Source organism: Heterocephalus glaber, unplaced genomic scaffold (assembly GCF_053883595.1).
Source record: "Heterocephalus glaber isolate CG9 unplaced genomic scaffold, H.glaber_assembly_v1.0 deba00001481, whole genome shotgun sequence".
Classification (NCBI taxonomy): domain Eukaryota; kingdom Metazoa; phylum Chordata; class Mammalia; order Rodentia; family Bathyergidae; genus Heterocephalus; species Heterocephalus glaber.
Genome location: NW_028258317.1, coordinates 48,772,755 through 48,798,903, shown reverse-complemented (window position 1 = coordinate 48,798,903; position 26,149 = coordinate 48,772,755). Strand labels below are relative to the sequence as shown.

The following is a 26,149-nucleotide window of genomic DNA, read 5'->3' as shown; positions in this document are numbered from 1 at the left end:
TAAGTTCAACACTCCTCAAATCTTTGCCATGCTGGCAAGATGCATTACTTTTCCCTTATACAGATGACAAAGATCCCTAAGAAAACCCTAGGAAAAAGAATAAAATAGTATAAACCGCCACATTAGCGCTAGAAAGATGCCTGGTGCCTGAAGAGCAAGGTTCATGACACAGGGTTCCTCCCACTATATCTACATGCAAATTCCTCCAGAATGGATACTCTAGATCAGACCAGAGCCATAAATCCACTTAGATGTCTTAAAGATGTTTCAAACTCATCAAATCCAAAATATATGATACGACTTACCACACATGCACACACACACACACACACACACACACACACACACGTTCTCATACCATGGATCCAGATAGTTGTGCAAACCTCACACAGACTAGTAATATATTGAATCCTAGCTCTTACTAAGTCCTCTCAGTCTAAGATCATAAATATCTGTAATCTCTCCATTCCTTTCCATTTTATAAGCATCTCTTACACAGAATACTGTTAACAGACTACTGATTGTCCATTTGAGTCAACTTCAACTCTTTATCCAACTATTTCAATTTCTTGTAGTTAGAGTGATCAGTGTAGTTTGCTCCATTATTTTACTCCCAGACTTAAAATTCTTCAATGGATAACCTTTGTGCTATAGGTTTTGTTTTTGTTTTTTTGTTTTTTCACTAGGGATTGAACTTGGGACCTTGCACTTGCAAGGCAGGCGCTGGAACAACTGAGCTAAATCCCTGGCCCCTGTGTTATGGTTTTGATATCAAATATTTCAGCCAAAAGTTTCATGCGTATGGAAGGGGCTTGGATTTTGGGTGCACCATATTCACCAGTTGATTCATCCATTGATATATGTCTGGTAGCTAAATGTGGTATTAGGAGGTGCAACCTCCTTGGGGTAGGTTACTGGTGATATGACCTGGCAGGGTGTGTTCTTGTCCCTGGCTTCTCCCTTTTCTCTGCTACTTGGTTGCCAATGGTTTGAGCACTTCTCCTCCACCACACCCTTCTGCCATGTTGTTCCTACCTTGAGACCAGGTGACGATGGACTGAAACCATGAGCAAAAATATACCTCTTCTCCTTTAAGTTGCAGGTTAAGTATTTTGTCCAAGTGATGGGAAAGCTGACTAAAACACCTTGCTTTTATCATAAGAGCCCACATTCTTATCATAGCTTGTAAGCCATACATGATTCCTCCTATGGCTTCAAACTGATCACATACGTCTCTTTCAGTTCTCAGCCACAGAAACTTTAATTTCTTCAAATAAACCAAGTTCTTTCTCACCCCAGAGCTTTTGCATGTCTGTAACAGATGTCTGAAATGTTCTCCCCTTCATCTAGTAATCTTTTGTGCCTTAAGCTCTCAGCTTAAAGATTAGCTTCCCAAGGAATGCTTCCAGTGTTTCCACAATCAAGTTCATATGCCTTTATTACATTGTATTATGATGCCACATTCCCTTTCTTCCCAGCCCAAATCACACTTTGAAGTTGCACTTTTATTGAAGTAATTTGTAAAATACAGTTGATATGTCTCCCCAGCTTGATCATAAACTCTTGGACAACGAGGGCCAGTAGTGGGCTACAGTCAGATCACACTGCCTTGCTATGGATGGCTGTGCCCATATCTTCTGGTCCTGTAGGATGATACCTTGAAATTGGCTAAGGTAGGGATATTTACACCATAGAAATTGGCAAATACTATGGGTTGGAATTTTTCTTTTTGAAAAGCCAGGTGTTAAAACGGCAAGGACAAAATTTGCATCTATGACAGTATCTAGACCATGGAAAGCTCTCAATAAATATTTGTTGAATGGATGAATGAATGAATGAATAAATGGGGATTCTACACACAGGCTCAGACAGCATTCCAGCTGATCCATATTTAGAATGAATGTAACCTCCAATTTTATGAATGAGTACACTTCCAAAATGCAGCTGCTATTGTTCTTCACTTTAAGACTTTTCATTTGGAAAACTGGGTTACCTTCTCTCTCAGCCACCAGAGCCAGTGGTATAGCTGCAGCATGCAATTTACTGGGCGGCACAGCTCCTGAATTGCCAACTGATTGTGGTATAACACATGTAAAACTTAACAAAAAGTATTATTGTTTCTCTTTCTCCCATCCATTTTTGTAGTGTTAAAGGTGATAAAATAATTTCAGAAGTAAACAAATGTTTTAAAGTAGCATATACAGAAGTATAGATGTATTTTAGGAATATGTATGTGAGCATGCATATAAGCACAGACAGGCATGCCACTCTTTTTGGAGGAATCTATATACATAATAAATCTTCTTTAAACAGAAATGAAAGGAGAGCTGATGAGAAATGGGGAAGAAAATGAGCAGCACAAAATATAAAAAGGACAACAGCTTTATAGTTAGTCAAAGGCAGGATATCAAGTTGCAAGATTCTTGCCTCCAAAATTAACTGACTACCCAGACAAATATAAGCAACATATCCACTTTAGGATTAAAGGAACCAAGAAAACATGGTACATGGTAATAATCAGGTGGAAGGACAAAAGCAGTCCTTGAAAATAAAATATTATTCAACCATTGTAACTGTTCCAGGTTTCAGGTCACTGCCAATTATCATGATTTATAGAATGATAAATGTCTACATGGAACTTCCCCAAATTCCACCTCTGCTTAAAATTCAAATGTTTTCCACAGCAGTTTTATTTTTTCAATTAACTTTATTATGGGCTCCAAGAAATTCTGTTGGGTTAGGCTAGATCTGAAAAAGATGAAAGGTCGAGATAGAAGTATTGGTTTGTTTACTAATTTTCTCTCAAGTGGTCCTCTTCAATACTGGACTAACAAACAGTAATGGTATTTGGTTGAATTATTTCTTTTCTTTTCTTTTTCTTTATGAAATTCCAGAAAGTTTTAGAAATCTTCTGCTTCTATAACAGCAACATCAACAAAAAATCCTCATAACGTATGGCAAATACTGGGTGACTTTTGCAAGAATCTGACCTCACTGGTGAAAGTAGATATTCTGTGGTCCCTTGTTTCTGAGTCACTGCAATTATTTCCACTACTGAAAATAAAGCAATCATTCTTACGCCATTTCCAAAATCAAAGGCATTGAAAAATACAAAGAAGTTAGGAAAAAGTCTTGGATTCTTCCCATAGAAACCAAAAAGAATGAAATTTAAAGAATGTCTAAGAAAATATCTAGCATTATGAAACTTTTTCATGTCAGCAAAATAAATTAACTTATCAAAATATCTTAAATAAAATAGTACAAACCCCAAAGGATAGCACATTGCAAAATCCAAAGATGAGTCAATATTAGAAAACCTATTAGTGTAATTCATAAAGTTGTAAGTAAAAAGAGAAAAATAGCTTTATCTTCATTCTCTTCCTACTCCCCTTCTCTTTATGAAAAAAAAAATCAGTCCAAAAGAAAAATTAAAAATCAGTCCAAAACCTAGGCCCAAGAAGGAGTAGAGGTGCGGAAGAACAGAAGCTGTGTGAGAATGAAGGTGGACTTTATCATATAAGTAACTATTATAAGGATAAAGGAAATCAAGTTTCTCATTCTCTGTAAAGGAAGCTACAAATGTGGAAAAGGAGAAAACTAAGCTAAACCTATGGAGTTAGATTGAAGTCAAAGTATCAATATAAATTAATGGTGTTATACATATGGTTAGATGGACGGATGGATAAACAAATAGATATAGAGATAGGATGGATGAATGGGTAGATAGATATACTTTATAATATAGAAAAGTATGCATGCACATACACATAAAAATATATCTGTAAGCAATGAGTAAACTTCAGAGATCAAGGATTAGTTTGTAAATATAAATACAAATAAAAACCTAAAAGAAGATAGGGCTTCTTGAAAAAATTGGTTCTAAGATTGTTGTATACAAAGTAACAGATGAAATCACAGCAGCTTCTCCTATCAGAGAGAAAGGAAACGCTCAAAGAATGAAAGGAACATTCACAAAGACACAGAAGCCAGTTTGAAGGGCCAAATCTGACACAATGTGAGTTGCAAAATAGGCCATTTTAGTAATGGATCACAACATGGCACATTAAGAGTGAAAGCATGGGTTCATTCTGATATAAACAGACAGGTACTGGATGAAGAGTGGAATCTTTATGCAGTCTCAACATACCTTTCTACACACACACACACACACACACACACACACACACACACCCTGTGTGCATGGACACATCCACATGCACAGATTTTAAATAGCAAAAGAATAATATTACAGGGAAGAAGCATGAGAGATAACACCTGAATGAAGTTAACTGGTAATGGGACAAATTGAAATCATGCAATGCTTGTTACCATTCAATATGGATATAGTGGGCTGGGGATTTAGCTCAGTGGTGCTGCCACTTGCCTAGCAAGAGCAAGGTCCCGAGTTTGATCCCCGGTACAAACAAAAAAGAATATAGTATCCCTTTTCTGATATTTCTGGCCAAGATGTGTGTGTAACTTGAATCTAATCATGAGGACACATCTAACAAACTAAACCTAAGGAACAAGCTACAGAAGAACTGGTCTGTAATTTTCAAAAGTATCTAAATTAATCCAATCAAGAGAGACTCAAGGGGCAGATATGATGAAAATATCACACTGAAACCCAATATTTTGTAAAATTAATAGGCACTAATAATAAAAGTAAAAAATGACTAAATAATTATCCCATATTTGAGAATATGATATAGTCATAAAAATTAAATGCATGAAAATTAAATGCAATGATTTTTTTTAAATAACTGCTTTACTGAGATATAATTCTCATCTCCTAAAATCACCCTTTCAAAGTATACAATTCAATAATTTTAATATATTCATGTTGTACAAACATCACTATCATCTAATTTTATAACATTTCCATTACCCCCTAGAAGAAATCCCACACTAGGGAGTATTCCTTTTCCCAATACCCTTGATTCCCTAGATAATATTAATCTATTAGTCTCTACTGATTTGTCTTTCATATTCTGGGCCTTTCATATGAATGCAATATATGCTCTCTCACTTTTTAAAGATTATAATGGAGCTGAAAATTTCTAATGATGACATAGCAATGGAAACACTGTAGTGTAGTCCATTACTCATGTTTGCGATGTAAACCAAACTACTGGCTGCCAGTCATCCAAAAGTAGAATGCACATCATTTTGTACAGTAATATACTTGGTAACAAACTGCTATGTCACTGGTTCATGGCATTTCCTGTGCTACACTCTTATCATTATTTTATAGTCCTCTGCTTGTATTTTTAAAAGTTAACTATTAAACAGGATGCTATGTTATACCAGCAGCTGCCTCATATATCTGCTATTTATCAAGACTTATGATTGCATCATTTTCTCTTATGCATGATTTAACTCACATTGTTTTGTTCATCATGGCCTAAGAAGCAAAAGCTATACCATATACATGTATACTGTTATCCTAGTATGTGGCAGGCTATTCCACCTAGGTCTTTCTAGGATACTTGGTGATGTGTGCATAGTGACATCACCTAACAGTGAAAACAGTGAATTCCTTGGCACTGTTAAGTGACCTAGAGAGTGAGGATGAAGGACTATTCCCTGATAGCATCTAGGGACAAAAAACAAAAATGTATTTCCAAAATTAAACTCACTCCACAAAGGAGCAGGAGTTGAGGCACAACAGAGGTCTTCACACAGAGTCTTCTAATGACTCATCTGGGCAACGAGGGAATGAAATACTGAGCCAGGCTGAAGCATCGATGAACCTTGAAAACATTATGTGAAGTAAAAGAAGCAAGATTTCAACAAATTATAAAAAATTGAAATCCTATCAAATATCTCTTTCTGATCACAATGCAATGAAACAAGAAACCAGTAACAAGAAAGAAATTATACATACATAGAAACTATAAATACATAGAAATTAAACAATATACTCCAGAAGAATCAATAGCTCAAGGAACAAAATAAGAAGAAAAATTTAAAAGTTCTCAAAACAAAAGAAAATGGAAATACAACATACCAAAACCTATAGGATACAGAAAAAGCAGTACTGACAGGAAGTTTATAGCAATCAATACCTACATAAAGAAAGCACAAAGAACTTAGACAACTTATCATCATACCTCAAGGAACTAGAAAAACAAGAACAAACCAAATCTAAAACTAGTAGAAAGAGAGAAATTAAAAAGATTAAAAAATTAAATAAAGACTTAAAAATCAATAAAAGTTTTTAAAAAACATGAGCAAGGTTGATAACTCCATAGGTAGACAGAGAGAGAGAGAGAGAGAGAGAGAGAGAGGGAGGGAGAGAGAGGACTGAAATGTAATTAGAGTTGAAGTAAAAAAGGAGATAATACAACTGACACACAAAATACAGAGAATCACTACAGACTATTATGAACAATTAGATGCCAACAGATTTGATAACGTAGAAGAAATAGACAAATTCCTGGACATACACACCTTACTAGGTAAATCATGAAGAAACAGAAAACATGAACAGATAAATAATCAGAAATATTGATATTGAGTTAGTAATAAGGTCTCTCATTAAGGAAAAAGCCAGAATATAATGGCTTCACTACTAATTTTACCATTACTTAAAGGAGAACTATACCAAATCTCTTCAATTATTCCAAAAAATTGAAAATGAAGAAATTCTTCCAAACTCATTCTATAAGGCCAGGATTACCCTGATACCAAAATCAGACAAGGCCATAACAACAACAAAAAAAGCTATGAGCCAATATTCCTGATAAACATAGTTGCAAAAATCTTCAACAAAATACTAGCAGATTGAGTCCAAAAGCACATTAAAAAGGTTATTTATCATGATCAAGTGGGATTCATCCAAGGATATAAGAATGGTTCGACATACACAAATAGATAAATGGACATACTACATAACATTGATATTATGAAAGATAAAAACCACCTAAGCATCTCATTAGACACAGGAAAAGCCTTTGATAAAATCTAACATCCCTTCACAGAAGGAATATATCTGAACAAAATAAAGGTTCCACATAACATGTCCATAGCTAGCATCACACTAAATAGGGAGAAACTGAAAGCTTTCTCCTGGAAATTTGGATTAGGACAAACATGTCCACTTTCTACATTCCTATTCAATGTAATAGAGGAAGTACTAGGCAAGAGAAGGAAATAAAAGGCATCCAAGTTATAGAGAAATAAGTCAAATTGTTACTATTTCCAGATGACATGACCTTATGCATAAAAACCTAAAACTTCACCATACTATCAGAACTAATAAACAAATTCAGTATAAAGATTCAAAATCAACATACAAAAATCAGTAGTGTTTTTATTGGCCAGTAGTGAATTATCTAAAAAAGAAATAAGGAAAAGCAATCTCATTTACAATAGCTACATTAAAAGAAAAAAACTGGGGAGAAATTTGTCCAAAGAGATAAGAGATCTCTACCATGAAAAGTCTAAAATATTGATGAAATAAATTGAAGCGGACACACAAAAATGGTTGGCTCCATTATAATCTGTCATGTACACTCTCTGACATTGTTGACTGCCACTGCCATATATGCATTCCAATGCTGTTGCCTGATCAATAGACCATTAGGGTGGTGAATAGCTCAAATCAATTTATGAGTTTTCTCTTCTTACTAGAGGGTTACCTACCCAATAACAAGGTTAGTGTTATATTTGTGGTGTATTCAGTGTCTCCTCAATGCCTGGGATACATTGAGGGCTCACTTCTTGCTTCCTGGGTTGAACTGAATTTTAAGGTACTCAGAGAGAAGGCAGAATTTTAGCAGGTGCTCAAATGAAGAGCACCTTATACATACTTAAAATAGTATGGTGGTAGAAAAAACAGCTAATATTTTTCACTGTCCATGTTCTTTAAATGTATTATGTCAATTAGTCCTCAGAAAATTCTATGTACTATATCCCATTAATTCCTTCATTTTATCAATAAAGACATTTCCCCAAAACATACTGCTACTGGGTGGAAAAACCAAGACTTGTTGAAAGAGAGAAAAACAAAGTAAATGGCATTACTTGCAAACATACATATCAAAAAACAAAATTTGAAAATAAACTATGTTCATGGATATGAAAAGCCTTCTCCGATACATAAGCCTTTCCTCAGTCTCATTTACCAACTCCTCTAGGATCTTTCCAAGAGTTTTGTGATATGCTGAGTTTTCCATTATGCAGACAGAGCTCTACAGATTTTTAGACCTGACATTTCTGGCTTGATATTTAATACTCACTTACCCCTATGTTGTTTGCATTCTGCCTGACTTATGAAGATGGCAGAATTTTTCAAAAACTGCTCCAGGAAGTCACCTTGCTGGGTGCCTGATCTTCTCCCTTTATACTGAGAAAGAGTACTGCATAGACAGCTTTCCTCCACTCCCACCCCATAGGGAGGGAAGCAGTCACTGTTGATATGTGCTCCTGTTTAAGGGAACTGGGCTGAACTGTGCCTCAGAAAAATGATGCAGGTTTTAATTTTTATCATGTACAAAAATTTCATTATCTGCAAACCACAGGAACCAGAACCACATCTGGCATAGAAAATGAAGCTGGAGATGCAAGGCAAGACTAGATTAGGAGAAGTCTTGAAAGCAGGCAGCTGAGTTTAGATTTGATGCGGTGGGAAAATAAATATCCCTGGAGGGTTTCTGAGCATGGGAATGATGTGATGAAAACAGTGATTAAAGAAGATGAAATACAAGGGGGACAAATTGAAGGGAAGGACTAGAATCTGAGAGGAAGCAGTAATCCTGGCCCAAGGGAGGCAGAGAAAGCTAGGCTAATAGGAGAGAGATCTATGATTTTATATGAATTAATTAACACATGCCCACCCCTTATTTACTTTAATAACAAGTCACTACCCAGGTTTTTTAAAAATCCTCCTTCTACTATATTTGGCAAAGCAAAAATAAACCTATGAGGATCTGAGTATTAAAATGACAATAAAATTTCATCTCTGTGAATATCTTGGTTTAACTGTCTAAGCACCCTACAGAGTAAATAAGCTGGATCGTGAGCCTGTGGAACAGTTTCTTGGGCAGGAATGGATTTCAGAAAAATTTATACTAGGCCCTTATTCACAGAATAAACAAGCTCAGTGAAAACAAAACAGCTTTTAAAAGCAAACTCACACTGATGAAGCTCAATGAGGGGAGAGAAACAGTTGCCCTCAAATCCAGTCTTCAGCCCAAGTGTCCCTAAATCATCATCTTATCTACCTGTCTACAAAGTTAACTCCTCCTGGGCAGGAAATGTGTTAACCAGCCTCGGCCGACCCAGGAAGTCCTACACTCTAAGGTATCCTGTCCTTTAATTTGAATTGCAATTTATAAATTGTCCAGAGACTCAAAAGTTATTTGCACTCAAATTTACACCTGAAAAGGACCTTGAAGAACCCCCTAAACTGATAGTTTAAGAATATTTTCACAATGTACAATTCTTTTTGCCCATTAAATCCAATGGAAATACAGTAGATCAATATCAAAATAGAGCCCTTTGGGTAGGGATGGGACGAAAGGCTTAGATCTTCTACTACTCACTGCCTGTCCTTACTCACTTCTCTAGAGTACACATACTGCAGCAGATCCTAAGTCTCTTTCCATGACCCTGGGGCTACAGGAAGAAGGTATATGTGCGTATGTATGTGTATGTGTGTTTTCTTGTGACAGGTGACGACCTTAAGGGCAGAAAACTTAAAACTGGATTTCCATTTCCAATAAATAATCTGGAAAGCCACCTTCTCAAAAACACAGCATGCTAGCCAAATACAAATATCTATTTAAATGATTTGAACTCACAAAGACAAACTCATCGGTTTGAAAATAATGAACACAACCTATGACCCAATAAGTCCATATCTAGGCATGAATCCTGGATTGGTGTTCTTCAGACTGTCAGTGGAGATGCATCCCTGGGTTGTGGTATCACTTCAATCATCGCAACTAGCATTTCAGTCTGAGAAACTCATGTTCCCACTTATACATATACATACGTTCACACAAATGTAACACATATGTGTACTGGGTTTCTGTGTAAAGATTACCTTTTACTGTGAGTCTACTCAAAACATTTTTTGAAAAATGTTATCTTGGAGAAGCTTTTGCATGTTAAGAAGGAAAGACACAAGAAGCGTTGTTTATTATGGTGCAAAATTAGAAGCAATCTAAGTGTTCATCAACTGGAGAATGGATAAATTCATAGTACTCTCTCCATTAACCATTATACCCAAAACAGTTTAAGTGAATGAACCAAAAGCGAAATTGCTGAACTAGAATGTGAAATTCAAAAGTGGCAATTGCAGAATAATTTATAGCGTGCTTTCATGTATTTAAAGTTAAAACCTGCAAAACAATAGCACATATTGTTGAGAGACGGATGCACACACACAGTATGAAAGCATGCGAAGTCAAGACAGTGCTCCTCTCTGGGGTGGGAGGAAGGGGAGTTGGGTGAAGGAAAAGTCCACCAAGAACATTCCCTACATCTGAAGCAAATCTATCAAAACGTTAGGGTTGCCTCAGACTGCAGATGGCACACAGGGTTTTGTTATTTTATTCGATTGTATTGCTGTTGATTAAAAACATTTTTTTTAAAGTCACAGATAACAACATGAGCTGAGTAACTGATGGCTTGAATATTCTAGATTAAACCCACCAGTGGAAGATCCTTATTGATTCCAAGTTCAGTCTTTGCGCACACATCCCAGTTCATGATCTGTTTGAAAATTGAAGGATTTGCATCATTTGAGTGTTAATCTTGGTAATTTATTTTTACCTGAAAGATATTGTTCCCCATAGTCCATCAAAGCCACATCTGTTCTGGCCAGAAATAGCACAGAACATGGTTGCCTTGCGAATGCTGAGCTGTTACTTTGCATTCTAACACTTGGCTCTTCCTGTGCACTGCAACAAACTGTAAAGCCACTGAAAGGTCAGTAGCGGGATGATTTAAATATGTAAAAAAGAAAAAAAAAAAAAGAAAAATGAGAGAGAGAGAGAAAGAAAAGTGGAAAGAAGCTTTGAATGAGGAAGTAGACAAACTTATGGGAAGCAATCAATTTAAGTCAGAATATTGCGGAGAGACCATATAACAAGCATGGGGGTTATTTTAGATGATGGGAATAACTTGAAATAGTCACATTTTATATCCTTTAATCATAAATATATAATCAAACAAGCAGGGCTTACTAACACTTCCTTCTAGTCTACTTTAAGACAAAACAAAGGACAAATGATACCTTGGCTATGACTGGAAAACCCTAACACAGAAAGATTTATGATATTCTGGAAACATTCAAGGCCGTGGTTTTTATCATTGGCTCCTTCAAGTTATACTGGCACCCCTTGAGCTATGTAACAGGCTCTCACCTCTGTTTCTTGTTTCAGACTTAACAGTTAATAATAACCTCCAGGTCAGCTTTTGCTTTTCAGATGGGCAGGCTAAAGCACTCTCTTCCTGGACTGGGTGGAAATAACCCTTGGGGTACAGAGCCAGCAGCAGATCAGTCTCTGGTGTTGAGAAAACTGCACGTGATTGTACCTTTTGGATACTCTCAGGCCGGAAAGCCCACCCACTGTGCTGAACTGTGAACTTGTTCCTTTTGTACTTCCTGGAAAACTCAGATCTGTGACAGAATTCCTGCAGTTGCATCAAGAGGAAGTGTATGAACAGCTAACATTTATTGAGATCTCACTCTTCTAAGTTGGTTACTTCATTTCAACACCTTCTCAAGAAGTTTCTCTTACTAGCTCCATTTTACAGATGACAAAATTGAAACACAGGAAAGTTAAGCAATAATGTTCTCATCCTGACCGACCATTTAGGCACCACACTAAGTCTTGGAGGTGATATTTAAAATAAATAAGTAGGAACAGTTACTGAGTTGATACCTTGCCAAGTTCTGTGAGGAGTCATGGGCCCCTGTGAGGAGATGGATCTAGAAGGGAGTGTTCACACCAGGGATGGTGAAGGTACATCACTAAAAATCAGAATCCTTTGTTTAGAGCTCCTAACAGCTCAAAAGACCTGGTTTAGGAATGGGGCAGAGGCTTTTCAGGGTCTGCCTAAATTATGTTTAATTTCTGCTATTCCATCAACCCCCAGAAGATAAAAGTGAAGATAGACTTGGAAATGATACTGGATGAAGAATCAGAAGAGTTAAGCTGGGGTCCAGTATTGCCACTTCCTAAGTGGATTGAACCTTTCTGCCCTCATTTTTATTGTCTATGAAAAGAGAAAGATAATGCCTACTACTGAACATGGGACAACGAGCATCAAACCAGAAAAAGGCACAAAGAACTCTGGGACACACCGTGGACCTGAGGGGTTTTTTTCTTGTTCCATAAGTCAAAGAGTGCATCAGAGTGCAATGCTACAAACCTCTATGAAGCACCCAGTCTCTCCCAAAGAGCCTTCCTCTGCGGTATGATCCTTCACCCTGGTCAGGTCATTTTTTCTTTCTTTTTTTTCTCATCTAAAAACACTAAAGTTGTGGCCTCTTTTGATACTTTGTGTTTTTTGTGCTCTGAGCCCAGGAGGACTGAATCTAAGGTGTCTAAGTGCCAGGTTGAGCACACATAGGCCACCTTGCCCTCCCTAAGAACAATCACATCCTCAAAGTCCCACCAATCACACAGGAAATCTACAATTATAATGATTCCCAAGATACAATTATAATGGTCCTAACTACTGCCAAGTTCAAGCATTAAAGGAAGAGAACTAAATTTTCTACCATAGCAGAGTGGAAAGCCAGTTTTGCAGGCCCCCTGCTGGAACTGGGGGTGGTGGCATCCCAACACTTCTGTTGCCAGATGCAGGAGGAATGTAAGACAGGATGACCTTTGAGAAAGATTCTGGCCCTGGACTACATGTGACTGCTTCACTGATAAGTAGTACTTGAAAATGGTGTGGGGTATGAGCCACCACAGGCTCAGGCTCTGAGCCACTGCAGGCCTTGAGCCCAGCCCAGGGCTCTGCCAGGCTCCCTGCCTCCCTGTAGGTCTCTCTATGGGTGGCTCCCAGCAGGAGACATATCCCACACTGGCAGCTCTGGCTGTAGAAGTGGCTGGAGTGTGCCCTGGAAGCAGCTGTGTGCCAGCTGAATGCTCTGCCAGCCCCTTCAGAACGGGGCTGACCCTATTCCAAAGGAAGCCAGTTCTGGCAGCTCAGGTGAAAGATAGGCCTTAGGGGAGGGAGTGGAGGCTGGGGTGATGGATCCATTCCTGAGTCACTTTGATTTGAGTCCATCACTCCAGCAAATCCCTTCCTCTGGTCTCTGACAGCCTGCAGCATATGATAGGAAAATTCGCACTACACAAAACACAGCTCAGGCACAGACTTGCGATATATCCTGAGGCAGTGAACTGAGCCAGTGACAATGAGCCCAGCATGGGTGGCCTCCCTAATCACTATGCAGTGTGGCACCCATCAGTGACTCATTCTGCATCTCCGGCAGGGCGCAGGCCACGCCCACTCACCTCGGGTGCCTGTACTGCCCATGCCCTCCTGAGGGGCTTGGCCCTTGTCTTGCTCAGCCAGTTTCCTTGTGCAATTTGAGCCTCATTTCTAATACCATTTGCTTAGGTCCTGTACACGGCCTTCTCAACAGTCTAACACAGCATCCTACTCTATGATTTTATAGAGCTTCTCACTATCCGAAATGATCCTGTTCAGTGAATTTTCATTGCCTATTTTCCCTTTTAGATGGCTTGTTTAATGAAAGCCAACATCTTTGTCTTCACTAATCTATCCTCAGCACCTAGGCAAATAGCTAGCAGATAATGAGGGATCAGTAAAAGTCAGTAGAATTAGGCAGTTAATTAATTCCATCTAGGACTGGTATGTACCGGCAGTTTCTGGGCTCTGCAGCAGTGGTGGGATTACAGTGCTCCTGGGTCACTTTGGTACACGCTTATGAGTATTTCCCCATTTCGTGAGCCGTTTCCTCCTCCTCTCTCCCATTAAAGACCTGAGAATCATTCTAATGCATAGGAATTGGTTCTCGGTATTTATGTGTTACACTTGGGAATACTTTTTTTATAGGTAAAAACAATACCTACACTCTATTAAAGTATACTGTCATTTCAATGAGTCAATTCTTGTTTTTCTCAAATCCTATCAGATGAGGAGGCATGCATTCCAGTATGAGCGTGGCACCTTGGCCATGTAGGAACATGGCTCCTTCTCTTTTGTGCACTGTATTCCTAGCATACAGCTTTCAGCTTATGCTTATCATGTTTGGATCACAAGATAGCTGCTGTACCACCAGACATCATACCTGCATTCCAGAGAAGAAAAGGAAAAGCAAAGGGAGAAAAGGGCATTGGCTGAATCTGTTGTTCCTTTTTATAAAAGGAAAATAAAAGCATTCCTAGAATTATATCCAGCCAACTTCTGCTATAGAAAGGTCACATGGATAATTACTGACAAAGGGAAATGGAATTATATGACGGGATAGATTTACAATTCATCCCCTCAACTAGGGAAGGATCTGTTTTCCCTGAGGTCAAGCTATTGCCACCTTCTGATCAAATCAGGATTTTAATGGAAAGATGAAAAAGATAACTGTCAGATATGTCATAGCTAAATGGTGTAGAGTGAACATCTGATACAAAACTGGACTTATAAAAGTCTATATTTCAAGAACTACAGATGAGACACACAGAAATTGAGCTTTAGAGGCAGATCCCTTAAGCTGTCATGTTTCTAAACCTTCTTAAGGCTTGGGTGTTTAAATTCTTTAAATTCCACCTTATGCTTAAGAATCTTCCCCCAAAAAGCAGCCTTTTTTCATAAGCTAGCTCAAAGTAGTTTCTGTTGTTCAAAACCCAAGGCTCTTTGCAACGAGAGCGCCTTATCTGCCAACATCCTGCACAGCATGGTCAGGCAGCTTCTCCAGCGTGTTAGGCCGGCATTCACACCTCCCTTAGGACCCACATGGCCCCGTGTCCCTAACACTCTGCTCCTGTGAGATGACCCACACCGTATAGACATTATGTCATCAGCCTGACAACGTCCTCTTCCTCCTCCTCACCTTCAGACAGTGTTTACTGAGGTCTGGAGGGGGGGCTTTGTGGGTGCTAAAGCCTGTGCTGGACAGAGGAAGGTGTGTTGGCTGTCACACCACACTAACAAGGGAGCCCTACAGTTGCTGAATGTCACAGCACAAAACTGTGCTCAAGGCCAAAAGCACATGATGCCTTCTGATCACTAGCCCAGTGCCTTTGTTTTGCTTTCCAGCCACTTGCTTATCCAGGTCAAATACACACAGTCATGCTCACCCCCACATTTAGGAAAGACCAGAACAGGGGAAAAGCCTGACCAGCCATTCTAACAGCCACAAGGGGTATCTTGTGACAGAGCACAAGGATCTATCACTCGTGTGACTATCCTTCATGCAGATGGCTGCAGATCGCTGCTTCATCCTCTATGCACTTACTCTAAATTCTTTTTCAATGTATATCTCTCTTAAGCTTATGCAAATTTTAAACAGGATTTGTCAAAATATGTTACTTGCAACGTGCAAGTTTCACATGAACAAGTGGTGCCATGATCAGAAAACTTTTGGAAACACCTGGTTTGAGTGAAATGGCTTCTTCCCTAACAGACATGGCAAAGCCTTTGATATCCAAGACACTTGAAGAATACCTGAAAGAGGGATGCAATGTGAGGGATGCAATTGTTTTCCCTGTCATATATATAGAATATGATGATCCAAGAAATAGGCTTTAGGAAACACTGTTAGTGCGAAGGAGAGCAGCAGTATACCATAAAATCTACCTAGTACCTTTTCTGATCACCAAGAAACATATTCTATGACATGGTTAGTATGCCACATGCAAACTTAAGTGTACCCTGAGTGTATGTGGCCAGACAGTTAGTGCCATCCCTTAGCCCATGCCTTTTGAGTTCTGCACCACAGGTGCCATCCTGGATCAAAGCACATTGTTCTAAGAGGGTTTTGCATTGTGCTTCTGAACTAACCATGTTATTTTTCTCATCACCAAGTTACCCTCCTTCAAAACAAGCATGGAAGGCTGTGTGGGAATAGGGAGAATGGAGTCATAGTCAGAGCGTTTAACACTCTAATTTTCTTCTGCTGTAACATTTAATCAAAGTAATTTGGATAGACGTGAAGGTACTCAAGCCACACTGACCTTGATGACCTGGTACATGAACAAAAACTAATTTGTCTAGTTTAAATCTACCTTCCCCAAAAGGCCATTTGCTCTAACATAATAAAAATATCCTCCCTACCAAATGTGCAAATACATCCCTGAGGTATATGCCACAATTTGGATGCTTCCTAAACTGCATGTGCTCTAAGCACCTGTATCTGACAAAACATTTTAGGAGAATTCAATGCCTTGATTGGAAATAGTTCTGCCAAAGCCTCCTCCACAGTTCATCAGGAAAGAAAGGCTTACTCCCTGGAAGCCTTTTTATCCTCAAGATGAACAGTTTCAGGCTATATTAATAAGGCTCACTACTCCCCTAAATTTACTGTAGTCTGATATTCCCCTACCTGAATTCCTCAAAGTATCCGAGAAAGTCCAGGTTCTAACCCCACTTTCCCTGCTACTCCCCGGAGAAAAGAATGACCCTCTCTGCAGCGAACTAGAAGTGGTGGTAAGAGAACACAAATTCTATCCAATCTTCAGGGAGCTGGTGTTCTGGGTTGAACTTTTGTCCCCAGAGAAATCCTATGTTGAAGTCCTAACTGTCACTCTCTCCAAATATGATTTTATTTGTAGATAGGGTCTTTATGGAAGAGGTAATCAAGTTAAAATGAGGTCATTAGGGTGGACCCTAATCCAAAAGGACTGGTCTGCTTGCAGGAGGAGGCAATTTGGACACAAATATGCCTTGAGGGAGGGTGACAGGGACGGACACAGTGAGAAGAGAGCTGCCAACTAGCCAGAGAGTACGCTGTGCAACAGAATTTGCTCTTGTGGGAAACCAGACCTGCTGAGACCTTCATTTTGGACTCGCAGCCTCCAGAACTGTGAGACGGTGACTTTCTGTTGTTGAAGCCCCACGGTTCACAGGACTTTGTTATGGCGGCCCTGACAAACCAATGCCGCTGCGATTCTGGGCAAGTCTTTCATACCTCAGGGACTCAGTTTCTTCATCTAGCCTCAGGATGTGGACAGCCTTTGAAATTACTTCAATGTATGAGGTTAAGGAGCAAGGAGGAAGGCAGCCTCTTGATAGACGTAGACCTCACTATCTTCTTTTTTTTTTATATAGACCCTGAGAAATTACTTACTACTGAATCAGTCATTCCTAAAGACCAGGCAAGGAAATTTACATGTATTGATTAATAAATGATTGTGCCATACATTTAATTAATGGAATTAGGAAGACAACTATTATTCTGTTTTGCAGATGGGAAACTGAGACTTCTGTGGGTCACTGCGGTGGGAAATAAAAAATCTGAGGTTCACACTTCACATCTGACTGAGGCCTTGTCCCGCTCCATCCTACCATCCAGCACATCAAACCAAACTCGATCATGTGCATAGGTTGGTGATAGATGTGTCAAGTACCAAAAGGTTTTGGCTGAATGGCTAAGTAGGTAATAGCAAATACTGTGGGCTACAGGGACCAGGGTTCAAATTCAGCTCTATGACTTGTTAGTGGGTAAATCTGTATGAGCTATATCCTGTCCACATTGTATTCTCAACTAGAAAATGGGACAGCAGAGCTTACTCCTTTTAAAAGTTGGGACATTCGAATAAAAATGCTCAGAAAGGGTTTAGCAGGTCATGCAGACTGTAACTCCTTCATTCCTCACAATTTCCAAAAATTCCTAGAGAACACTGATTAATGGTTAGTCTTTTTTAAAACATTGTGCTTGAGGTACTTAGATAGCTCTTGCTCAGAAAACTATCAAAAAGCACACTTGTTAAACAATAACAGCTTACTGGGTATTTATTGTCTACTGGAAGTGTTACATAGACTATCTCATTCAATCTCATAATTCTGTCAAGAATGTACATCATTCCCATGAGGACATTTAAAAACTATGATTTAGAGGGGTTAGGTAAGTTGTCCAAGTTCATAGTTTGCCAGTACATTGCCTTTTGGTCTTCTTCCAAGTCTAAGGTTGCAGCAAGTGGCATTTTTTTTGAAAAAAAAATAGGAAGAAGCATCACTATATTCCCAGTATCTCTAGCAGTTGTGAACTAAAAAGTATAAAACCATTTTTAAAATGATACATATTATTCTGAGGTATAGACGGGTCTGAACACACCGATTACAAGGAGGCTAGTCCAGTCACCTATCTTATTTAATCCTCATAACAGACTCATAAGATAAAAGTGTTATATTGTGCCTGTTATTCAGGTAGGAAAATGGAGGCTAAGCAGAGTCAAAGGACTTTCTCAAGATCAGCCAGGAAGGAGGTGCTCCAGGCAGAGCTCAAACTGAGAAAGATCTGAATCCAGAGCCCATCCTAGACTGGCAGCTCTCTGAACAAGGTCAAAAGGGCTAAAGATATGACCTGTCCTCCAGGCTGTAGGGAGAGCCCTCATCTAAGGTACAGACTGGGAACACTGGCCGCCACCCTAAGGGGACCGCAGACTCTGGCCCTCGAGTCCTGCCTGGCCAGCCCCCAGTGAGCCCTGGCATTTGGGCTTGTTGTACTGAAGCAGACATTCTCATTCAGGCAGGGTTCTTACGGCCAAGCTCTTGGCTCACACCTTCTGGGTTCCCAGAGATAAGTCCTATTCGGCAGGGTCAAGGGTCCTTCAGTATCTTTGGAGAAAAGTTTTCCCTCTTATCAACAGATCAATAGATTGTGGGCAGCTTGAAACCCCTTCGATTATCTTGCCTGGGCATCCTAACTTATACTTCAGTAATGACTTTAGAAAGCACAATAAAGAGGAAAGGAAGCTCAAGCTTATAAGTTCATATCTTTTCACCAGAAAATCATCATTCAGAAAAACGGGCTTCAAAATAGATTCCTACCGAGGTGCTGGGGTGGGACTGAGAAGAAAAGGTCAATAACAAATACACATTTGATGACATGGCTCCCCGTGGCACACTTTCTATGAAGTAAACAATAAAAACACATTTTACTCTCCCTTCACAGCTTATTTCTGGTCTCTCTCTTACTAAAATGTTTATCATGAAAGGAAACATGATCCAGGGGACAAGTATTAAACTTCAGAGCACTGCTGTCCTGCTCTATCTCACCAATAAAACAACAATGACTTCCTGCAACTTTTGTCAGTCTCTTATCTGGGTAGGAACCCAGACCATTAATGCATCTTCAAAGCCTAGAATGGAAAATTAATACCAGAATCATAATGCGTAACAGGTCCATTTTGGCAACTGAAAGTGCAATTTTAAATGCTATAAAACAGCACCAATTTTCTTGTTCCTCTTCCTCACCTCATTGAATGTATAATCCTCTGCCAAAGGAAATAGGAAAATAAGCATTCTACTCTAGGATATAATTTTATCATTGCAATCCAGAGTGACCTTCTTACAAGCAGCTGTACACTTGGCTTAGGATCAACTGCATTCAAGCGCACAGGGCTTGCCTTGGTCAGGGTCCTGGTGAGATGGAACACTCATATTAGAGTAACTCAAATATTTCTTTACTAGGGAACTTTTTCTACACATGTACATAGGGTATAGGAGTGGACGGGCATTAATCCAGGTTTAGAAGCTGAAACACTTTTATCACCCCTGGGCACAGGACACAAGGGAAAGAAGTTACCAGGACATAGAAGGAGAAAGCCATTGTGAAAAATCTGCCCCTAGAGAAGACAGTGAAATGTGGCCTCACAAAGAGGGAAGCAGGGGACTCAATCCCCTGCCTTCTGCAACACCTTCTGTTCCATTTGCTGCCAGAGAATCCCATTGACCACAGCTAAACAGAGTCAAAAGACTGGTGCTCACTGGTGTGGCACATAAGGGTCAGTCCTTGAGGAGCAGGGTGGATAACTGGATGTTATGTAGCATAGTGCTAAATAAACCCCACAAACTCACTGGGTTATCTACACATCTGGAGAAGAGAAACTTGTATGGTTTTATTCACTACTCTATCCCCAGCCACATCCTTCCAATATCAACCAATTCTCTGATTTGCTAACGCCAACTAGGTGGCAAACAATTCAGTTCCATTTAGACACTACTCATTCACCCTAAAAGTTAAGGACACAGTTCAGGAAGATGCTATCACTTGAGGGATCACCTTTGAATAGGGTCTTCAGGCTACCCTTTACTTCTGCTCAGCCTACCACCAATATGGGGTGGCCACCACAACCACCCCTACATTCAGTACCTGTATAGAATGACTACAGGACTCACGAAAGCTCCCTACTTTCTATTACACTTTTATTGTAAACGGTGCAACGTAGGAGAGCCAAACGGAAGTGTTCTACAGAGCAAAGCATGGAGAGGAGACCACAGAGCTTCCATGCCGCCATCTGTCATTACTACAGATAGGATCCTGGGGGTGAGGAACTCACTGCCCTCCACTCACTTGAGCTCCTACTCCACCTTAGGAGCATTTTACACCAACCCAGACCAAAGCACATCCAAGCTGTATTTTTCCTCTCTCACTCTTCAGCCCAAGACCTTGTTTATCTGTGCAGCAGGCAGTGTCCCTTTTTTTGTCACCTATTTCTCTATTCATGAGCTTCAGCAAACACAGCTGCTTTTCTGCTACCATTGAGTGTTTGCTTTGTGAGTCCCTGCTTGCCATGCACAAGAACTTGGATCTGCCAGATCTACCATGTGGTAACAGCATGCTGTCCTCCCAGCAGGTCAGTGAGTTCCAACCAGTAGGTTCCCTGAGCATCACTGTTTCAGAGATTTTTAAGGAAGCTTCCTTATGCAGGCAAGATTTACGAAATTTTGGGCCAATGGGGAGAGAACTCAGTCTCCAGCCTCCTTTCCTCTCTGGAGGTGGTGGAGTGCAGAACTGACATTTCTAACCTTCTAATTGGGTGCCCAGCACTTATCCTGAAGCTTTCTAAGCTTGCTCTCTTTTTGTTGCCTCATTAGCATACAAAAGACAGTCCTGTCACTCAAACAATTCCGAAAGTTTTAGAAGCACTGTGCCAAAAACGGGGATCAAGACCAAATCAATCAATCTGTCTATCCTGTTACACCAGCACATTGTATGACAGTGCTCAGAACATAACAGACATTTAATATTTATTTAGAAATAAATAATGTAGTTCTCACCAGGCTACTCTAGAGATCTTTCTTCATTCTTCTCATGACACAGTGGATTTTTTTAAGCCTACCCTCTACATGGCTTAAGTTCTCCTCCTCCTCCTCCTCTTCCTCTTTCTCCTCCTCCTCTTCCTCTTCCTCCTCCTCCTCTTCCTCCTCCTCCTCCTGTACCTGGAAAACTGACAGGAGACAAGCCCTGCTGGCTCCCAGTTGTCACATCTCCCACATCCCAAGCACAGGCAGACTCAGCAGAAACTTTCACCAAGATGTTTTAGACCTAGAACCTCCCCTATTGGTTAACTATTTTCCCCAGTTTCCTCACAGTTTTGTTCCTTTCTCCATCAACCAATAGGTTCTAATGTCCTTAAAGAGAGGGAGAAGCTGGGTTTGAATACTTTCGGGGGTTGGTAGGATGTTTTTTTCCCCTAATGTCAGTCAGCGCCATGCCACAAAAAGGAATTTATATTCTAGATAGTTCCCAATGCTAGGAATCCTGACTTAACCTTTAAAACCCCTACGTGATCAACATTTTACATATTACAGGGAAAATTGGGTTTTCACCAGGAGAAAACTTAAAACCAAGGATAAGAAAAACATAATATGGTTGGGTTACTCTAAATCAATTTGAAGAAAAAATGAAAATGCAAAACAAACATGGCCCAATCTGGACTAATATGCTTTGAAAATGTGACATAAAATTCCAACATTAATTAGGCATGGGGGGTGTTAAAGTTTTCTCTTCATCAGCATGGCATTGGCTGTCATTCTCATGAAACATTAGGCTTCGTTATGCTAGGAAGAGCCTTCTGATATTAAAAATGGACAAAGTTCTATGTAAACTCTGGATTCTCAATCTGAATAGGAATCCAAGGACTTGAACAGATCCTTTTGGAGAACACTTTAGACCTGCTCACACCCTCATGGCCACCTTTCCATGAAAGCAGGGGGCCCTTTAGCTTGAGCAAAAACACAAAGAGAAAGGTCCTCAGCTCAGTGCCCCTCTGGCTAATGCATCCTGTGTGTGCGCGACAAGTCCTTTGATCAGCAGCACAGAATATTATTACTTCAGGCACTGATCAGAAAATGGATTCAAGAACAGACTGTAATATGCAGCTTATTGTAGTTAGCTAAAGACACTTGATATTGGAAAAAAACTAAGGTCATTGTTGTAAGCTAAACTAATAATCATCCTCAGTGACCTGGGGAAGAGGTAGTTGGAAACAACCAGTCAGACATCTAAAAGAAAGACAACAAAAGAGAATAGAGTGAGTGTCTAGGCTCCACCCAAGGTGTATGGAATTAAAATTTCTAGAGAGTGGGGTCTTTGTAAAGCCATATACCCACTTTCATACAATGGCAAAAGGCACACTAATTATCTTAGATTGGGTACATTAAATATACACATGGGAGAACACCCTGCCCACCTACCTATGGCCACCATTTGGATAAACCTTTCACGGTGGTGACCTATGCATTTAAAAGGAGTACTCTAGAGGATATTGCTGTCTGCTCTTTCCTTCATGCCACCCTGTCTGCAGCTGAGATTCACAGGGTGCCAGTCCTATAGTACCCTCATTCACTAAAATGGAATATATTTGGGTCACATGTCTTAATTCTCTGCTGACATACCTCCATGGAATTTTTATTTAACAATACACATTTAGGTCATCAATGCCTTATAGGAGTCAATCTACTTGAATTTTACATTGTTATGGCTTGTGGAAAATCATGGTTTCACATATCTGATATGTTACCCAACACATCCATTATATAACCACTTCTCAGAAGTCCATGTCAGAGAAGAGATTGTCCCTCCAGCTGAACATGGCTGTACCTTTCCAACCAACAAGGATGATTAGATGATGCCATTGCCCCAGAACCCTAGCTGCTGGGAAACTTTTTTTTTTTTGAGCAAGAGCTGTGTACATTGGGAGGATCCTGGGGAATGGTAGCTTGTAAGGCAGTGTTGTGATGACAGAGACATCCCACATGCACACTTCAATTCAGTAGCTACCGTGGTTAGTTAGCACTTAACATGTGACTTGTGATATCAAGGAATGCATTTTTAAATTTTATTAAATTTTACATTTTATTTAATGTCAACTAAATTTATGTGGCCATGTATGGCTACTGGCTACACTGAACAGGACTGCTGTAAGATCACATTTTTCTTTTAAGCTTGTAGTTAATACTAAGTGAAGCTATACAGATTTTTAAAGGAAGTTTCAATTTAGGTGCACATGCTATATTTAAATTGTAAGAGTGTCATTGGCTTATAGTAATATTATTTGAAAGGATCTGTGCATATCTGACCTTGCCTGTAGAACCCTGGCCGCTCTTCATAAAAGAAGGAAAAGGCACAGGTCCTCTCCTGGAAGCAGCTCAATTTAGCTGGACACGGCCCTAGCCTGGACTGCCACAGAACTGTGGGAATCTGAATGCAGAACCACTGACCTTCCTACACCAAACCCCACCTGAATGGCAGGGCAGTTCCCTTTACTCTCCTCTATTGTTCCCACACCACCTGTAAAGGAAGGGCAGGAGGCAGCTCTGGAGCCTGCTTTGTTACGTTTGCAAGTGGAGAGGAGGTTCTGTGTTTAAGGAAGAGTACAGTGGGTTTGCAGCTTGTCTCGGGATCTGCTCAGTCCTGTCTGATAATTCTTGGTTGGGGTGGGAGGCAGCGGAGTTATACACTGTAGGGTATTTAGCAGTATCTCTGTCCCCACCTGTTAGGCACTCTCATGTCTCCTACCCCTCCCAGCAGTGATAACTAAATATTTCCCCAGACATTAAGAACCACTGACTTAGACAGTAAGGTCTTAGACGGGGGATAACTCAAGAGAGGAGATCAAATCTTACTTAGTGTTTTGCCTTAGTATTATTTTTTAAAAATCTCTTGTACCTAGCAAATGCTTGTGGTATGATATGCATTCAATTGACTATTGCTTAGATGAATGAATGACTGAATAAATAAATAAAGTCACAATTATTTTTTAACTTTTTAAATGTCCTCCTCAAGGTCTCTCATAAGCATAAGATTCAATCAACAAATGTTTTCTTACAGGCTTTAACCAAATGAAGGAAATCCGACTAACAATTCTTTAAGGAAGAAAAATTGTAGGAAAAATAACCTTTTTGCATACCTTCATATGTATGAAGCTTGGGAAGCTGAGGCAGAGGGTAAATCAGAGTTCAGGGCCAGTCTGGACTACACAGCAAGACTCTGTCTCAAAAAAATAAAATAGAAATTGCATGAAGCAATCCCCAGATGGTTAGGTTTTTAAGCAACGAATATAAATCTAAAGATGGAGCCTCATCATTTCCAAGCTAAGTGCCATAATGTCCGCGAATGAGGAAGCAAGGCTCCTTCACCTCTCTGCCTCCTCTGTTCTTAAAAGTTCATCTGCATGCTGGGGTAGGAAGATCCCTTTCTCTCTGTCTGCTCCCCCAGGAAGCTCAGCTGCCAGCTTCCCTGCATGGTTCCTGAACCTTTAAACTGCATTTGTCAGTAGATAATGCTTTTATCTCATTTGTCACAATCAAAGTCCACAGAATTATTCTACTGTCTAATGAAAGCCAAACCTTTTGCATCTAAAATTTAGGGGATGTCTCACCCCTGACTGCCTATGAAATCACTTAACTGAGGGAAAATGAAGGCATTCCCACCATACATACATTTAAACCCACAACACATTTAGCGTAATCTGCCCTTCACTGCCTATTTATCTTAACTCTTTATGGTATTTTAAGCTTCTGGGCAAGATTTTAAATTTAATGTGATATAACACTCTTGACATTCCTATGACTGGGCATTTAAAGGACTGCTGCATTCAAAATCATTAAGTCATATTGCTATTTTACTAGAGACAAGGTCAGAACATTTATTATGATTAAATGAAAAAGTGGAAGGAAAAAAGAACAGCTTGTTTGCAGAAACCAGCTCCCCATAGAATAGTGGATTGCTGGATGCAAATTAGAATCATACTGGGAGCTTCTAAAAATCTTAAAGGTCAGGCTACATCTCTTCAATTAAATCAGAATCACAGGGGTAATATCCAGGTGTAAGAAACTTTTTTATATGTTTTATTTTAGAATAGTTCTAGGTTTACAGAAAAATTACAAAGACAATGCAGAGTCCCCATGAGCCTCACTCCCAGTTTCCTCTCTTATTGAATTGTATATTAGTATGGCACATTTGTAACTCTTAATGAGCCAATATGGACACATTATTATTACCTAAAGTCCGTATTTTATCCATATTTTCTCAGATTTTCCTTAGTGTCCATTCTTCATTTCTAGTTTCTCCTCTAGGAATCTCATCACCTTTATGCATCATGTCTCCTTAGGTCCCTCTTAGCTCTAACAGTTTCTCAGGTTTTCCTTGGTGTTTGTTTGTTCAGGTTTTGGTTTTTTCAGTACTAGAGATTGTGGAAAGTTCTCACTACATGGCTCAGGTTGGCTTCAAATTTGTAATCCTTCTGCCTCAGCCTTCCAGGTCACTGGGATTACAAGTGTGCACTGTGAGGTCCTAACTTCCCTTAGGAGACAAAACTGTTCCTTTCTCATGCTCACATCTGGGGTCCTATGTCCAGTCTATACTCTAGCCAAACAACAACATCCTCCTTCCCAGGTAACAGACCCCAACTACCTACTTAGTCTTGCTTAACCCTAGCAACCCCTTGTACCAGTAACAGCCTGATGAAAAGAACCCACCAGCCCAAACCAAGTAGATATGGCCCTACAAAACAAAAGGGGCTTAGCCATCTTACCTGCCAAGAAAAGAGGCCTGTTTATTCTTTCACAAAGAGCGCTGTTTTGGGCCACATCAAAAAATTTCTTCTCAAGCCAGTCTTTCCTTGAAAAGTCAGGAATGTGAGGAGTGAAAACAGGACCCTCTTCCAGGCAGATGGGCCACGTCATTTCTGAGAGACAAAAACCTTCCTTCTGG

At 39.7% G+C, this 26,149-nt stretch overlaps 1 protein-coding gene across 17 annotated transcripts in view; it reads right to left on the bottom strand.

The window, feature by feature from the left end:
• LOC110347711 (uncharacterized) overlaps positions 1 to 26,149 on the bottom strand; it is a 199,110-nt gene that overhangs the window by 53,738 nt on the left and 119,223 nt on the right. For 15 of the 17 annotated variants that reach the window (XR_015440104.1, XR_015440103.1, XR_015440106.1 and 12 more), the window contains 2 exons: positions 25,971 to 26,145; positions 24,345 to 24,424 (listed from right to left, as the gene is read on the bottom strand). Coding sequence is in view for 8 of the 17 variants with exons in the window: in XM_087184026.1 (XP_087040152.1) it covers positions 24,387 to 24,424; positions 25,971 to 26,145 (213 nt within the window). In the remaining 9 variants the exon portion in view is untranslated. Of the gene's footprint in view, positions 1 to 10,662; positions 10,723 to 21,210; positions 21,381 to 24,344; positions 24,425 to 25,970; positions 26,146 to 26,149 lie in introns of all 17 variants that reach the window. The other 2 variants (XR_015440102.1, XM_087184023.1) reach the window with 2 other exon arrangements.